The sequence below is a fragment of the Oryza glaberrima genome, chromosome 12, assembly GCF_000147395.1.
Source record: "Oryza glaberrima chromosome 12, OglaRS2, whole genome shotgun sequence".
Taxonomy (NCBI): Eukaryota; Viridiplantae; Streptophyta; class Magnoliopsida; order Poales; family Poaceae; genus Oryza; species Oryza glaberrima.
In genome coordinates this window covers 18,107,132-18,124,261 of record NC_068337.1, presented here as the reverse complement: position 1 = coordinate 18,124,261, position 17,130 = coordinate 18,107,132, and the positions used below count along the sequence as shown (strand labels likewise).

General features: G+C 43.0%; 2 protein-coding genes across 5 annotated transcripts; both read left to right on the top strand.

The window, feature by feature from the left end:
- Nucleotides 1-4,757: 4,757 nt before the first annotated feature.
- On the top strand, nucleotides 4,758-10,382 carry LOC127757280 (putative disease resistance protein RGA4). Of its 2 annotated transcripts, XR_008013408.1 has the most exons (3): nucleotides 4,758-8,365; nucleotides 8,934-9,609; nucleotides 10,003-10,382. XR_008013408.1 is itself a non-coding variant. In XM_052282774.1 (2 exons), the coding sequence occupies exons 1-2, from the start codon at nucleotides 4,879-4,881 to the stop codon at nucleotides 9,014-9,016; spliced, it is 3,570 nt and encodes a 1,189-aa protein (XP_052138734.1). In that variant the 5' UTR covers nucleotides 4,758-4,878; the 3' UTR covers nucleotides 9,017-9,985. The 2 variants fall into 2 exon arrangements, 1 of the variants encoding a protein (XP_052138734.1); XM_052282774.1 differs by lacking the exon at nucleotides 10,003-10,382 and having other exon boundaries at nucleotides 8,934-9,985.
- Nucleotides 10,383-12,693: 2,311 nt separating this feature from the next.
- LOC127757538 (putative disease resistance protein RGA3) lies at nucleotides 12,694-16,978 on the top strand. Of its 3 annotated transcripts, none has more exons than XM_052283071.1 (2): nucleotides 13,554-13,689; nucleotides 13,811-16,978. In XM_052283071.1, exon 2 carries the CDS (start codon nucleotides 14,026-14,028, stop codon nucleotides 16,801-16,803), a length of 2,778 nt encoding a protein of 925 aa, XP_052139031.1. In that variant the 5' UTR covers nucleotides 13,554-13,689; nucleotides 13,811-14,025; the 3' UTR covers nucleotides 16,804-16,978. The 3 variants fall into 3 exon arrangements, with proteins under 3 accessions (XP_052139028.1, XP_052139031.1, XP_052139030.1); XM_052283070.1 differs by having other exon boundaries at nucleotides 13,555-13,689; nucleotides 13,796-16,978; XM_052283068.1 differs by having other exon boundaries at nucleotides 12,694-16,978.
- Nucleotides 16,979-17,130: the final 152 nt, after the last annotated feature.

Genomic DNA, 17,130 nt, shown 5'->3' with positions numbered 1-17,130 from the left:
TAATCTTATTTTAAGATCAAATTTTGTGAGATGATAGAATAGTGATAGAGTGTTACATCTTATATGTCAACCTTTTTTAAAAATAAAAATTAATCGACTTTTGTATAAACATCTAATACTAAAATAGGTTCTCATTGTTTATTTATTTATGGATTGGGGTATTTGAGACTATGTTAAAGACACATGCTTGTAGAGTCCAATTTTATTGTTAAGTGTGCAAGGCTCCTCACGGCTAAATATAACTGCGAAGGCATCATTACTTTGGAATGTAATTTTTTTTATTGTTCCATGATTTATTTATTTTTACAAAATTTATAGCTAACCATTAAGAATTATGTACTCGAAAGTACCCAATCTACAAATGTTTTGTTTAGCTAGCTGCACTGGGCATGAATTAAGTACAATTAGATTATATAATTGTTTAACTGAAGCATATTATGTCTGTCCACTTGCCATAATTATCACATATTCCATCAAGTTCTGGAAGAACCTAGAAAATCTGTGTCTCAAAGATCAGACAAATTATTTGAAAGCATTTCGCATTTCTAGCATGGAATTTGTTTGGTCGATATACAGCCTTCTTGCAGCTCTTACTCAATATGCCCTATGGCGATAAAAAGTAAGGCCTAGCTGAGCTCATTACGACTCTCTCATCCTCTATATGGATGCATTATTCTTGTCTTATTAAGAATGATCTACTTTCTCTCTCCTGCTTCGCTTTCTCATCCAAGTTTGCGCGAGAAAATTTTTGGGTTCGAAAGTCTAAACAAATTCATTGTAAAATTTGTGTATGTCTAGTATATGACAATAGTTTGTTGACAATGGTTTTGTTGCACCTCCTAGTCATCATGCTACATGGTTGTATAACTTTTCTAATGCTGAGACATGGAGGTTTCCATGTGATCCATTGTAGTAGTATTCACAGTATCGATCAAGTTTAATTTTTTTTCTCATGTCTGGGTGTATCATAAAATAAAATGGATTCCAAACTTTTCTTCAAGTGTATGTATACACATAAACATGTTTATAGCAAGTTAAAATATTATGATGTGATTTTTTTTGAAATATTATTATGGAATTAATTAATACATGTCAACATCATCTGTCGCAATGTATTTTGCACTAAAATATAGCCAACATAAGTCATCAATATAAATTCATAAAAAAATTGATAATAATTACATATTTCTTTTAGCAAACATATGCTCAAACATCGATAGCGTAAAAAATAAAGGTAATAAATATATTATGGGGAATCCTAGGTAAAAAAAAAAGTAAACGGGATGAATGGGAAGGGAAAAAGGGGACGTACTCCCTACGTCCCAAAAAACTCAATTTCTGGAGTTTGAATTTTGTCCAATAAAAAATAAACTTCTACAACTTTACTTACTCTCAGCACAAAAAACGAGAAGTTTTATCCCTTAAATATCTTTTACCTACCTATCACTATTACTACTTTTTCCAATAATGAGGGGTATTTTGGTCATTTTTACTCCACTACTTTCTTCTTAGGATTGTAGGAGTTGATATTTTGTGGGACGGAGGGAGTATGTAGGTTAGTACATTACCAGTACATATGTATACTTGCGGGGTGCACGGTACAGGAGGGAGGGACTAAAATCAGTCCTTTTTGTTTTTAGAACGCTGCTATACGTATGACGCCAATGTTTGACTGGCGTCCGACTCCGTTACGGCATCACCTACACATGTCAGATTCTATCACGGAGTGAGACTTTTGCCATCTGAGCCTTTCCTTGTGGCCAGAGTCGTACACAATAGCCAGACAACAGGGTTATACGTATATTATTTTCGTTTTTTTAATCTAATCTGATGGTGTAGAATAATGGTATCATCAATTTAAATGAAAATAAAGGGCTAGATGTTTCTAATATATTAAAATGCCATGTGACGACTTAGGAGCGTTTATAGGAGTGCCACATGACGGTATGAGAGCATTTGTAGGATGTTTAATGGACTTTTAGTATATAGATAGATAGATCGATCGATCTAATCCAATGGTATAAAATACTGGGTTCATAAATTTAAGTGAAAATCAATGATAAGTTTAGATAAAACCATGTGACAGCCTACGAGCGTTTGTATGAGTGCCACATAATAGCTTTTTTTCATAAAAGATATTTCACCTAATGTATTTACAATATTTCACTATTTATAGATCTAATGTTACAGTGAATTAAAATATTCTTTTGCAACAAAAAAACCCACATATTTTGGAAATCTCTATTAAGTGAATTTGGTTTATTTTTTGTTCCACCAAAAATGTTTCACCTAGTGTACTCACAATGTTTCACTATGTACAGATCTAATGTTGCAGTGAACGAAACATTCCATTGCAACAAAAAAAACCCCACATATTTTGGAAACCCCTATGAAGGGAATTTGGTTTATTTTTTGTTCCACCGAAAAATGTTTCACTTAGTGTACTCATAATGTTTCACTGTGTATAGATCTAATGTTGCAGAGAACTGAAATATTCTTTCGTTATTTGTTGAAACATTGTTTTTATATAAGGTGAAACAATACCTGATTTAAACGAGTGAAACATTTTCAATCTAGGGTGTGCTTAGTTCACGCCAAAATTGGAAGTTTTGTTGAAATTGGAACGATGTGATGAAAAAGTTGGAAGTTTGTGTGTAGGAAAGTTTTGATGTGATGGAAAAGTTGGAAGTTTGAAGAAAAAGTTTGGAACTAAACAAGGCCCTACTTAGTGAAACAATTCCGATATACCTGGTGGAACATCGTGTAACATTTAAAAATAGGAAAAAGTACGAATTACCCTCCTGAACTATCGCAGTCGTCCGAATTACTCCCTCGAACCACAAAACCAGACATATTAAACCTCAAACTATTGAAACCAGACAAATTACCCCCCTCACTCAACCTGAAGCAGTATTAATCCTTCGTGGCATACACGTGGCGCTGAGGTGGAAATCCAATCAGCATTTTCTTTTTTAAAAATGGTGGGGGCCACCTGTAAGACCTCATCTTCCCATCTTCCCCCCTCTCTCTCTCATCATCATCGTCACGACGCACGGGCACAAGTGGAGCGGCGGCACACAGCGGCGCACGTGTGAGGGCGGGCGGTCGGCCGCAATCCCTCGCGACGGCCCGCGAAGGTGGGCCAGCGGGGACAGGGGACGGGCGGTCGGCACGCACGTCGGCAGGTCTGGCGGGGCGGGGGGCGGGCGGTCGACGCACACTCTCTAGCGTCGGTTGCCACTGCTGCAGGCGAGGCGGAGGTAGAGAAGGGGTGGGAGGGAGTGGATGGCCGGAGTTGGAGGAGATGGTGCGGCGGCGTCACCATTGGGGGTGGGATGCGAGGAAGATTGGACGGGGCCAGCTCCCACCTATGGGCAAGGAGGAGGTTGAAGACGAGCGGCAGCGGGCGTGACTCCGGTCGGCGGTGGTCCACTGCGCGTTCCCGCGCGCTGCCGCCCACCGCGCGCCCACAAAGTGGAGGAGGAGCCCGCCACCCACCGTGCGCCCGGTCTGCCTTCGCCTCCGTCGCCGGCCGCCGCCGTCCTTCACCCCCCGCGCGCTGCCGTCCTCACCTCGCCAACCGCCCACGCCGACCGCACTTGCCTCCTCCCCGCGGACGGAGCTTGGGGCGGCGGGATGGCGGCCGCGCGCTCTCCCTTCTCTTCCGCCGTCGGATGCACGCTCCGCATCCACCTCCGCCTCCGTCATCGGCCGTTCGAGCGAGCTCCGCCAAGTCCGCCTTCGCCTCCGTCACCAGCCGCCCGGGCGCCTCGCCTCCGCCGCTGGCCGCCTAGTCCGACTCCGCGTCCACCCATCACCGCCGGTCGCACGGCCCCTAGCTCTGTGTCCGCCCGCCACCGCGCTCGCCTCCTCCGCCGCCGCTCGCGCCCGCCCCCTGCGCTGCCCTTCCTTGCCTCCTCAGCCGTCGCGCTCGCCTGGCCGCTGCCGCTGCCACGCCTCGCCTCTTCCGCCGTCTCGCCTCGCCTCCTCCGCCCGCCGCTTGCATAGTTCACAGTGAGAGGAGAGAGCGAGGGGAAGAGTGAGAGAAAGAGGTTAAGAGTGAGAGAAGAGAGAGGAATAGTGTAATAGGAGTATGACAGGTGGGTCCCACATTTTTTTAATAAATAAAATGCTGACTGGACTGTCACGCGTACGCCATGTAGACTAAAACCACCGTGGATTGGGTCGAGGGGGTAATTCGCCCGGTTTGCATAGTTGAGGGTGAAGAATGTCCAGTTTTGTAGTTTAGGGGGTAATTCGGACGACCGCCATAGTTCCGGGGGAGTAATTCGTACTTTTTCCTTAAAAATAATTCAATAATAAGCTATTTTTTTTCATCGGAATATATCCATGTGTGGTCTTGTTTTGAAGATTTAATTGCCACGAATTTAATGGTGCAATCGGATCATAATTTGGATAAGTAATTTAAGAGAAAAAACAGTTTAAAGTAGTTTTGCACGTAAATCGAGTGCTGATGTTATGCTGACATCAGCACCTGATTTTAACCTCCTCTCATCGGTCGCCCGAGCGGGAGTCACGTTCGAGAAAGTTTGATAGACTTTTACTTATATAATAGAATAATAGATAGATAGCCTTGCGTAATTTATTCTTATTTTTTTACGGAGCAGTCAGGCAGTTGAAGTGAAGGGGTTTGGCAGGAAAACACAGGAGGAATGCACAACTGTGCAATAGAGCAGGGGGTTCTGTACTTCTGTCGAAAATCGCAGTTCATTCATGACATCGCCACCGCCCACCAGCCACCAGCCCACCACCACCAGCAGAGGCTCCCGTTGACCCCTCCTCTTGTATCTTCCCTCGTTCCTTCCACTCCCACATCTCCATTGACAAGGAAAGGAATAGCAGTCTCATTCCTCAAACATGGAGGGTAGCATGAATTGGGCGGCAGCGCATTCCATGTCGTTGCTGGACAGAGCCTTCTCCTACATCGATGGCGTCGACAACCAGGTTTGGAAAGAGAAGCTGTTTCAGGCCCTCTCGGTCTTACGAACCGCGTACGGTTATCCCCGGAGCCTATTTGGTGCTGCTGAGCCACGAAGAAGGGAGTTCATGGACGTTGTTTCGCGTCTGGAGGACGCAATCGACGACGTCGAGTGCAGAAAGCTGGAAGAGGTTCGTAATCCCGCATTTCGCAACTTCAGCAAGCTGCTTTTTATGCCTTCTGTCGTCCGCCATACTGCTATTCTTGAAACTGCCGTCAGAGAGTTCGAAGATGTTGTCTTGAGGTTAAAACACGAGGTGCCATCCTACCAATCCAGCTACCATTTCGAATCTTTCGATCGATATGGCAACCACAAGGTGTTGTTTGGGCGAGACAGGGAGCAGCAACAAATAGTGCAGTGGCTGATTCAAGAAGAGCCTCAACCTGTTATCAGAAGCCACCCTGTCTCCATATTTGCAATAGTAGGTATTGCAGGCATGGGGAAGACAGAACTTGCTCGACTTGCTTATGGGGACTCGAGAGTTCGAATGAATTTTGACTCTTTTGCTTGGGTGTCACTATCTGGTAATTTCAGAGCACAAGCAGTAACAAGGGTTATAGTGGAATCAATTTACAAGAAGCTTCTGCTTGTTCTGGATGATGCCTGGGAAGATAATAATCTGGAGGAGTGGAACTCATTAGCGGATTCTCTAAAGGATTGCAAACCTGGAAGCAGGATCCTACTGACCACTCAAATGCAGTCAGTAGCGGACATTGCAGAAGAGGGCATAGGAGCTGAAGTTGAATGTTTGAAATTGGGTGAACTGGACGAATTCAACAATCTTAAGCTCCTGAAAAGCTGTTTGCATTCTTCCGGACATCCTGCTGATCTCAAATTGATCGCAGAGCAGATAGCAAAACAGATTGGTGGATGCCCTCTGGTAACGATTAGAGTTGCTTCACAATTGAACAGAATGAATCCCAAACACTGGTACAGTGTACTTAAAGGAAGCTGGCGGTATGAAATGGGAATGAACTTTCTTTTTACAAGTTACAACCGACTACCTACAGAGCTACAGAATTGCTTTAGATATTGTAGTATATTTCCAAAGGGACACAGATTTGATAAGTTGGAATTGGTAAACATGTGGATTGGTTCTGGATTGATACCTCTCAGCTCATCGGGAAAAAATGATGTTGATTTGGGGGAACAATACTTTGCTGCATTGGCAAAAAAGTCATTCTTTTGCTCTATGCTAGAAACAGAATCTTCTAATGGAGATCAGAAAGAATATTATGTCTTGCACAGTTTAGTGCATGACTTGGCACAATTTGTCTCACGAGGTGAATGTGCAAGAGTAGATAACGATGATTTCAGAAATGTCATGCCAACGACCAGACACTTGTCTGTTGTACATTGCGGCAGTTTAAACCAGATCCCCCCTTTGGAGAATTTGCGGACTCTTATCATACAAAGTGAGTCTTATCTGGATCAAGAAGCTGAATCTGCTCTCCGAGATGTTCTGATGATGTCTGTACGTTTGCGTCTGCTGTACTTGTGTGTGCCATCCCTTTCACATGCACTTCATGAACTCGACACCCTAACTCATCTCCGTTATCTCTTCTTATTTTCATGTGATCGGTCTTTAATTAGCCTTGTGCATAGACTCTATCATCTGAAAGTGCTCAGGATCAATTATTTCACAGATGAAGAAGAATACTTCAGTTGCATACATAACCTGCGCTCCTTGCATTGTCTCCATGTTCCTGAAAATATTATGTTATCCAAGATCCTTAATATTAGGATGTTAACCAGACTTCAGCAGTTACATGTATTTGGTATAGCAGAAAATGATGGTCAAAGGTTGATGGCATTAAGAAATTTAACAGCTCTTCGTCAACTTAGCCTAAGAAATCTCCAAAATGTCAAGAATAGTAAAGAATCTGAGGCAATCAAAATAAAGGGAAAACAACACATGAGATTTTTGTCCCTGTCGTGGAACCAGTGTTTGAATGATCCGGAGAATCTTGATCACCGAATCATTGACAGCCTGGAACCAAACAAAGAAATTGAACAGTTGCATATACATGGATATAGTGGAGTACAACCCCCTATTTGGATTGGGAATTCATCACTTATCCATTTGGTCTCACTTGAGCTTGAACGTTGCATGAACTGGAAGACCATGCCCTCATTTCAGAAGCTAAGTTCACTGAAGTATCTAAAGTTGGAACACCTTTTGCGATTAGAATGCATACGTACAGTGACAAGGGAGCAATTTCAGAGCAACGAACCAGAGAATGTTCTGCCTCCATTTCTCAATACTCTAATCATTCTGTGGTGCCCTAGCCTGAAAAATATCCCTGCTATACCTTGTACACTTCAGCAATTAATAGTAAAGCATGTTGGGCTTTCTATTATGCCGATGATACATCAGAGTTATACTGGTACAAGTGAATCATCGTCGTCATCATCATCTCTAAAGTCATGTCTTGCTCTTTTGCACATTGAATGTTGTGAACATTTGACTTCTCTGGATCAAGGTCTCCTAGAGCAGAAGCAATATCTTCAGTCCCTCAAAACATTAGTTGTGAGAAATTGCGAAAACCTAAGCCATCTGCCAGCAACGGGATTAACAGACTTACATCACCTGACTTCCCTAGAAATAGTTGCATGCCCAATGCTGGGGAATGTTAAGACCGCATGCAACATGTGGCCTATGTCACTCAAGAAGTTGGACATAAATCCATGTGGTCATATGGAGGGCTCAGTTCTCATGTCACTGCAAGACCTCACATCCCTCAGAAGTTTTACACTGTTCAGCTGCAGTAACATAGAGAAACTTCCATCAGAGGAAGTGTTTAGGACTCTGAAAAATCTGAATGATGTTTCCATAGCAAGATGCAAAAACCTGTTATCCTTGGGTGGTCTTGGAGCTGTTCCATCCCTGAGAGTTCTATCAATCCTATGTTGTGACAAGATCCATCATTCATATTCTGAACAAGCTGGTTGCTCCTTTAAGCTACATAAGCTCAAAGTTGATCGCGAAGCGATGTTGCTAGTGGAGCCAATAAGGAGTCTCAGGTACACTATGGAGCTGCACATCGGTGATGATCATGCGATGGAGTCCTTGCCTAAGGAGTGGTTGCTCCAAAATGCTTCTTCACTCCATTTGATCGAGTTAGGAGTTGCTAAGAATTTGCAGACTCTACCTTCTCAGATGAAGAAGTTGAAATCGCTACAGAGCTTGCATATCGAAAGGGCCCCTGCAATAAAGTTCCTCCCGCAGCTGCCAGTTTCACTTAATAAGCTGACGATCTGGGGCTGTGACCCAAGGTTTTGGAAGCGCTATGAAACGAATGTTGGTTCAAAGTGGGTCAAAATCAAACACATTGCTCATGTGGATATGAAGGCCTACTCTGAAGGTGCATTTCTTTCTGTTCTCAATTTTATCTTTGACATGTAACAACTAACTTTATGTTATTGTGTCTTTGATCAGTTAGATATTTGTTATTTACTCACCAGTCATCACTAAGAATTATAATTCATTCTCATGCTGAGTGCTTACTCATCTTTTGTTTAGTATGGATTATTTGATTGGCCTCATCCTCTATCGAAATACCACTTGTCCTGTTCCTACGTCCGCTGTTGTGCAAGATTCTATAGCACTTAACAATTTTATATAAGGATTTATTGTCCTGATCTTTTATACAAAAACAAATTTGCTGAATTAAAGGATTATAAGTAGGTTCTTTTCTTACAGTTGCTTGTTTAGAAACTCTATGTGTCCTGTAACATGTGTACTTTTATATCGACCTTATTGTCATGCTAAATAAACTAATCTTCTTCCTCCCCATGTCATGATGGAGAATATCCAGCTCATCTTGAAATGTTTTTTTGTCTGAATCCTTTTGGATGCTTCTGCTACCTATGGGTCATGGGTGTTAATGCTTCACACTCCTGCATATACTTAATGTACTTTTTTTTTTGTAGATTCAAGCGACGATGATGATAAGATTCAATATTTTGATGACAGCACCACCAATCCTTCCCGCCGATTTGTTGTCATAGATTAAATACCAGTGCAGCATGTGGAACAGTGGAAACCTTTGTGTAAAGAGTAAGACCCATGAATAGCTGAGTAGTTTCCTACAAACATTGCGATGTTGTCAGTAGCATCATATGAATATTTTTTTTGACTGAAAAAGGTAGAGAGGCTCTACCTTATAACCATTTTATTAATGGTAGTCAAGGTGTTACAACAGAATTACAAAGATCAGAAAGAAATTGAAAAGAAACCACAACAGACAGAGGAAGGAAGAAGAAAGAAGGGAGAAAGAAAGAGAGAAACGAAAAAGAAAACAAAAAGAAAACAACATGAAGAGGAGCATAAAAAGAGTAGGGAGATATAGCTGCTACGCTAGCAAGGCAGCCCAGCTGCGCATTAGAGTCCGGCATTGTGGCTTGACGCGGTTCTCCCATATTTGCAGACATTCTCTGATTTGGTGCATCACGGCAGCCGCTGTATACTCTCTTTGGTTGAATGTTTTTTGATTTCGTGCTTTCCAATCTTGCCTCTGGTAAGGTGCAATATCCAGAACGCAATCAATGCAATGAACAGACTCTACACTCTTGTTGCTGGTACCACCAGATGATATGAACTTTACAGGTACTTCATCAAAAAGCTAGTGCAAAACTGCAAATCAAGACTGGCATGTCCTCTTTGCTGCCTCTTTTGCACAAGCTAAATGGATATTATACTCTTTTTCGGCATAACGATAATGTACTCTGAAATTTTTGTGTATTCATTTTGTTCAAAATTTCAGTACTCCAGTACATATCTATAATATATTCTGAAGTTTTTGCATCCTCATTCTGTTCGAAATATGAGTACCACAGTACATATTTACAATATGGTAGTTATATGCCAAAGAAGAGCATAAAAATATCCGAGCAGAGGCTTTGCTGCTTGGGGACAAAGCATCCAGTTTTTACCTTTTTATGGCAGCATGCCATTATTTTAAGTTGCATTTGAACTGATCACAGCTAGATTGGCATGCAGAGCCAGATTGCAGCAAAGGGTCCAGACCGAATGGGCTATGGAGTGATGCCTACAGGCCTCAGCAGCGGGTTCGATATGAGGCCATGAAGAGCAAGACTTGATTGGATGGTGATTTCATCTGCAGAGACTGTAATCTTGGAGTGTGACCCTGGAAGCATACACTCACCAGATGATATATGTGTGATCATGACTAATTCTGCCTAATTCATGACATAAAGTTCCATTATCAGGATAAGATTACTATGCCTGAATTGTTTCTGATTGTTCTATATACGAGTGTTGTGCTGCATTTGAATTTTGTATGAACGGAATTGGCAACGGGAGTTGCATTGGACATCGTAGTATTATTCTCGATTTGTACTGAATTCAAGACCACCTTTTTTTCCGTGTTTCAGAGCACCACAAATTTAGTACGGGATGTGACTGACAGATAGAGTAAACAGTTTGATTCTGTCAAATCAAATGCTACCTTCGTCTCAAACTGTTGCTACCTAGGAGGAGACACTTTCTAGTAAAACAAATCTGGATAGAAGGTTTATCCAGATTCGTTATACTATAGGTACTATAGGAAGTGTTCAATCGTATTCTAGATAGTAAGTAGCAATATTTTAAGATGAAGAAAGTAACCCAATAGAAAACTGTTGTAACATTGATCGTAAAATTCCCGAAGGATACAACAATTACTGTACGATACGATGTATTGGAGTTTCTTTAAGACTAAAGTACTGTAGCAATAATAATTAGACCCTGTCATGGTGTGTTTTTAATCAGCCTTTTACTCTTTGGATGAGTCGTAAGGTTAGTATATGATCATCAGCATTAGCACAAATACCTACCATGAAAAGATGAGCTAAGGGCATCCGCAATGTATATTATAAAGATGTATTATATATTGTGGAAATAGTCTTTATACGGTATTTTTATGATGAGCTAATTTTATATGTAAGGACCACCTATAAGGAATAAAAATAATAATCTCTATTCTCTCCTGCTATTGTCTCTCTGCCTAGGTGCTTACAGCCATAGATGGAAAAAAGACGAAGAAAGCGAGACACACGAGCGCCGCCATCGTCGCTCTCCTCCCGCAAGCGTCACCACCACCGGATCCGGCCACGAGGCCACGCCGCCACTGTCGGATCCGCTCACAATGGCCACTGCCGCCACCATATCCTTTTGCGCGCTCGTTGCTCCTGTGGCCGATCAACCATCAGCTGGTGCCCCCACCAACACCATCTCTCATGTCATCCTCGTCAACCGCCGCACAGCCTGGACCACCGCCGTGGTCGCCGCCGATAGCTCCGTGGATGTGTAGTATAGTAGAATACACATGGAGGTCGAGAAATACTCTTTTTTTAGTACTCTACCCGTCCCATTTTAATTGCGGATGGGTTTCTGCGTGTGTACTGTTAGTATTATTAAAAAATTTATGAAAAAAAATTTAAAAAATAAGTCATACATAAAATACTATTCATGTTCATCTAATAATAATAAAAACATTAATTATAGAAAAATTTTAAATAAGACGAACAGTCAAACATTGAATATAAAAACCCCAAAAATGCTTAGTCGCGGACGCCTGGGCGACTAAAATATCAGACGCCCTCATCCTTATCCAAAATAATTAACTACCACCTTCACCACACGTTCTCATCTCTTTCGTTTTATTTTTTCCTCGCTCCTGCTCTATCTCTCCTCAAAAACTTTTTTCGATGGCCATACGGTGATGAAAGAGATATTGGGCCTCGCCGGCGGCAAGCACATGAGTACATGACAGCAGGGCGCGGCGACGTGGGATAGGGAGGAGGAGCTGGACCTTGCCAGCACCACATGACGGCAGCAGAGCGCGGCGTGGTAGGGGAGCACAGTGATGTGAGATATGGTGGAGGCATTGGACCTCGCCAGCAGCGGCGGCGTGGTAGGGGCGTACAGTGATGTGGATATGGTGGAGGCATTGGACCTCGCTAGCGGCGGCAGCGGATGCTAGGCACAGTGACGCGGGATGGGGAGGAGGTGTTGGATCTGGGTGCTAACACGACTGGCTCTAGCCTTGACCGGAGGCTGCCCACCTTGCGCCGCATCTTCGTTGCACTATCACCTCCCTCCGCCGCATTGGTGGTTGTGGTGGCCGGAGTAGAAGAAGATGAAGGCCGGTTCATTTTGTTGGAGTTTTTAGCGATGTTGCACTCTATTGTTTTTCCCGTTACACTTTATTGCATCATAGTGTTTTATTCTATTATGATTCGATGTTGCATGTATTGATTCTTTGTGTTTGTAATTGGTATGTGGTTGAATGTTGTATTTGCCCTCGTCCTCGTCTAATACCCATCATCTCATTTGTCTCTCCCATGTTAGTCGCTTATTTCCATAGCAGCCTCCTAAGAACCCATCTACAATTACACTTGAAATAGGACGAACCACGGAGGAGTATAAGAGCAGGTACAATAGCAGACTATTAGCCAGCTATAATTATATTTTACTGAGATAAAATATGTGAGAGAAGAGTAGCGAGCTACAGATCTGTAGCCAGCTGCAGCACGGACTGATGGGACCATATATTAATAGTATAGTAAGTAACTATTATATGAATTGACTATTAGATTAGTTATAGATGAATTGGAGCTAGTAGTGAGGTGTACTGTTAAACTTGCTCTAATTCGACAAGCGCTAGCACACCGTGTTGCACGCCAGCGCCACACAGAAAGGGTCCACTGAAATGCCGTCGTCGGTACAGCCCGACACGACGGACCCACCGCAATAGACGACCGCGGGCGCGGACCATGGCGTGCACCAAGACCAGGAGATGGAACGCCCGGTTGTCGCCGGCGCGGAGGCCGGTCCGCCGGAGGGCTGGCATCGCCGGCGACGTACGGCCCGGCGCAGGTACGCCACAAGCTTAGCTCGTAGATCTCGACTTAGGGCTAGGGCTAGGTCTAGCTGGGGTCCACGGGCGGAGCCGGAGATGATGCCCATGGGAGCGGGCCGGCTGGGGAAGTGGTGGTTAGCACATCATCCTTCCCCCCCAAACCTATGGACCACCACAAGGGCCCCCATGGCTTTTGCTGCATTCGCTGTCGTCTTTGACGAGTCGATCTATCAGACAGGGAGGGTCCCTGCTTTCTGATATTTATTTTTTTCCCCATTTTTTCCACCTGTGTCACCAATCAATGGAATTAATCAATCACCGGATATCTCGCAATTTGGTCGAAATTGTTTATTTCAAGTGGTGGATGCTGATGAATTAAGTATATATGGGGTTGAAAGCAACACCTACATTGCAGAGCTGTTTGTGTTTGGAATTTTCCGAGTTCCGAACCAGCGCATTACTGAGGGAGCATTGACCTCGAGAGACGACTGTTTGATCCTCATCCTCTTCCAGCCAAATCTCTTCGTGGCATGGCGGAAGCTGCAGCTGTCTTCGTCGGGAAGGCCGTGGTGCAGCCGGCCATCTCCTACCTCGTCAAAAAGATTGTCGATCGCATTCCCGACGGGGATCTGTGCAAGAGGCTGCAGCAGAAGCTGCCCTTTGTTGAAGCGATCCTTTACGCTGTTGATCAGCAGCAGACGCTGAGCAATCCAAGTTTGTCCGAGGTGGTGTGGCAGCTCAGGGATGCCATCCAGGAGGCCGAAGACGCGCTCGATTCACTGGAGTTCTTAGACCTCAAGAGCAGCGCCAATAATCGCAGCAAGGTGAGCTTATCATCCCTTTTGAGTAGCATCAGCAGGAAATTCCATGTTGCTGACTCCAGTAGAGCAACGGAGAATCTGAAAGATGCACTCAAGAATTTAGATGCAGTCCTTGACAATGCAGGGAGATCCCTCCCGGCCATATATCCCAGCTCGTGCTCTCATGGTAAAGCGCACATCCAAGATTCTGCCAGCATACAGGAGGTCACAAAAGGGTTGAGAACAACTATATTTGGTCGGCTCAAGGAAAAGGATGCAATAATCGATTGGCTCGGTGTTCTAACTCCAAATATTAGAGATCAAAAGCTCTCATTGTGTGCAATTGTTGGTGCTGGTGGTATGGGGAAAACAACACTTGCCCAGTTTGTCTGTCAAGATAAGAAGGTTCAAGATCATTTTGCTAACAAAATCATATGGGCAGACGTATCTAAGATCTTTGATCCTAAAGTGTTGGTGAGGAAGATCTCGGGATCATTCAACAGGTACAAAGCTAGCGCTGATGGCTTGGACACCATTATGACTGACAAATTTCTACTGGTCTTAGACGATGCACGGGATGATGCACAAAGTGAACGATGGCAACAATTTTTAGATCTAATCAGAAAAAATGCCCCAATGGGAGGTAAAATCTTGCTCACGACCCAAATAAGGCCAGTGGCTAATGCTGTTGAAGGCCAGATGTCTCCAGATACATATAAATGTTTGGAGCTGGGTGGTTTAGATCAAGAGAACACTCTGAAGCTCTTCAATCATCATGCGTTTGGTGACTTGAGTCCCAGTGACTGCTTCGAGCTTCAATTGATTGGTGAACAGATTGCCAGAAAACTCAAAGGATGCCCTTTGTTAGCAAGAACAATTGGCCGGCATCTACAAGGAAACACAGATCATGCCAGATGGAACACCATCTTAAATCACGATATCCACAAAGTTGATGATGTTGCCACTGAAATCAAGAAAGTTCTCAGACTGAGTTATGAAAGCCTGAGTAATGAAGTGCAGGTTTGCTTCCGGTACTGCAGCATATTTCCACCTCATTACAAGTTCAAGATGGAAGAGATGGTTGAGATGTGGGTGAGTTCAGGACTGATATTGCAAAGAGAGGATGGCATAAATAACCGGGAAGATATTGCTATACAGTACTTCAATACTCTATGGCAAAAATCATTCTTTTCACTTGTACCCAGAGAACTGAATGTTGATACTTCTGAAGATTACTATGTCTTGCATGATGGAATGCATGAACTTTCATGCACTGTCTCCATTGGGGAATGTTCAAGATTAAAAGCCACTGACCATGGAATTGGCATACCTCTAACAGTGCGACACTTGTACGTAGAAGGCATAAATGCTGAAACTATAAATGTTATTTCCAAGTTCAAGTACCTGCGCACTCTTGTCATAGAAAATAAGGAAAATTCCATCCAGGAAGAACATGCAAATGCTCTTAAAAATTCAATCGAAGGCAGGACAAGCTTGCGACTCTTAAAGCTATACGGAAATGGTTGGTTTTGTATGAACGACACTATTGCTGGGCTTGAGCACTTGAGGTACATCTATCTGTCAGCTACCAAGGAATCTAATCTAAGTAAATTATTTAAGCTCTGTCACCTGGAGGTCCTTCAGATCCTAAAGATTGAGAAAGAAAACGAAAGTAGATCTATAAGTATTAATCTACCTCACTTGCAGAAACTGCATCTTCCTAAAACTACAGTGTCCAGGATCGCTCAGATTGGTAGCCTGACTACTCTTCGAGAGTTGAATGGGTTCAGTGTGAAAAGAACAGATGGCCACAAAATAACTGAGCTGAAGGATTTAAGGAAGCTCCAAAAAGTCATTGTGCTTGATGTCCAAAATGTTATTGATCACACTGAAGCATCTGATGCTGAACTGGATAAGAAATCGGATCTGAAGGTATTGTCTTTGGAATGGTGTGCTGATCAAGCTAGTTGTGATGGTAGGATCCTTAATAAGCTTGTTCCTGACAGTAATCTCAAGCATTTCGTTATTTCTGGATATAACGGCACACGACCTCCATTGTGGATGGAATCTAAGTATTTTTCCAATTTGGTATATCTGAAGCTTGATGGATGTGTGGAATGGGATAAACTTCCTCCATTTGGATATCTATGGACACTAAAGCATCTGTTTTTGAAGAACCTACCGAAATTGGAATATATTGCTAGTTCATCCTACAGCACTGTTGTGTATGGATACAAAGACACCAGTCCTGATGTTCTGCCTCCTCATCTGATCACTTTTGTTGTGAAGAATTGCCTGGGCCTGTCAGAGCTACCCAGTTTACCTTTTAGTCTGAGGTATTTGGACATAGATAGAGTTGGAATGTCAAGTCTGCCAACCATGTGTACTCATATGGGGCGAAGACGTGTTTCTTTGGTGGAGTCGCAGCTCTCTATTTTGAATGTTGAGTCTTGCAATCTTCTGGTTTCTCTAAATGGGTTCTTACAAGAGGAACATTGCAGAGTTCTCACTGTCTTAAGCCTGGTCTGTTGCCACATGTTGATCTCCCTTCCTGATGCATCAGATTTCAAAAGGATGTCTAAATTGGAGAGCATTAGAATCATTGAATGTAACAGGTTGTCATCCTTGGGTGGACTAGAAGCCCTTGCTTATCTTAAAGTACTGAGGATAGAGCATTGTGCCAACTTGGTTACTACGTCATCAAGGCTTCCTCCAGCATCAGATGAAAGTACTTATCTTAAGCTTGAAACACTTGAAATTGATGACCATCAGTTACTTGCTATAAGCCCAATAAGAAATCTGTGCCTTACGAAAAAACTTATCATATTAGAGAGAGAGAAAATGGCTGAGTTGCCTTTAGAATGGCTGTTACAGAATAGATCTCACCTAGAGCATATAGAAATAAGCAACGCTGAACTGTTGAAGTCTTTGCCTAATATGCATGAATGGCACACTCTACGAAGCATGCTTCTGCATAACACTCCACTTCTTCAGTCGCTCCCACTGATGCCCCCAAACCTGTGGGTCCTTGACATCAACGGCTGTTGCAATGAGTTGCATGGGGAATGCCAGTCTGGTGGTTCTGAGTGGTCAAAGATTTGTCGGATCCATAATTGTAACATTACCCCCAAAATATGATAGATATGCAATATTTTCATGCCAACTTTTGTATTCTTGGATAGTTTTTCCTTTTTACTCTTTTACCATAGAATCTCTTAATCATGCCCTTTTTTGGCACAATTTCAAATATTGACTATACTTTGTTTTAGAGGGAAGTTCCTTTAGAGCAGGTTCAATAACAGATTATTAGCCAGCTATAAACATATTTTAATGAGATAAAAGATGAGAGAGAAGAGCAACGGGCTACAGATATGTAGCCAGCTGCAGCGCGGACTCCAAGATACAATGTGTGTATGACATGTGAGACCATATATTAATAGCAACTATTGTATGAGTTGGCTATTA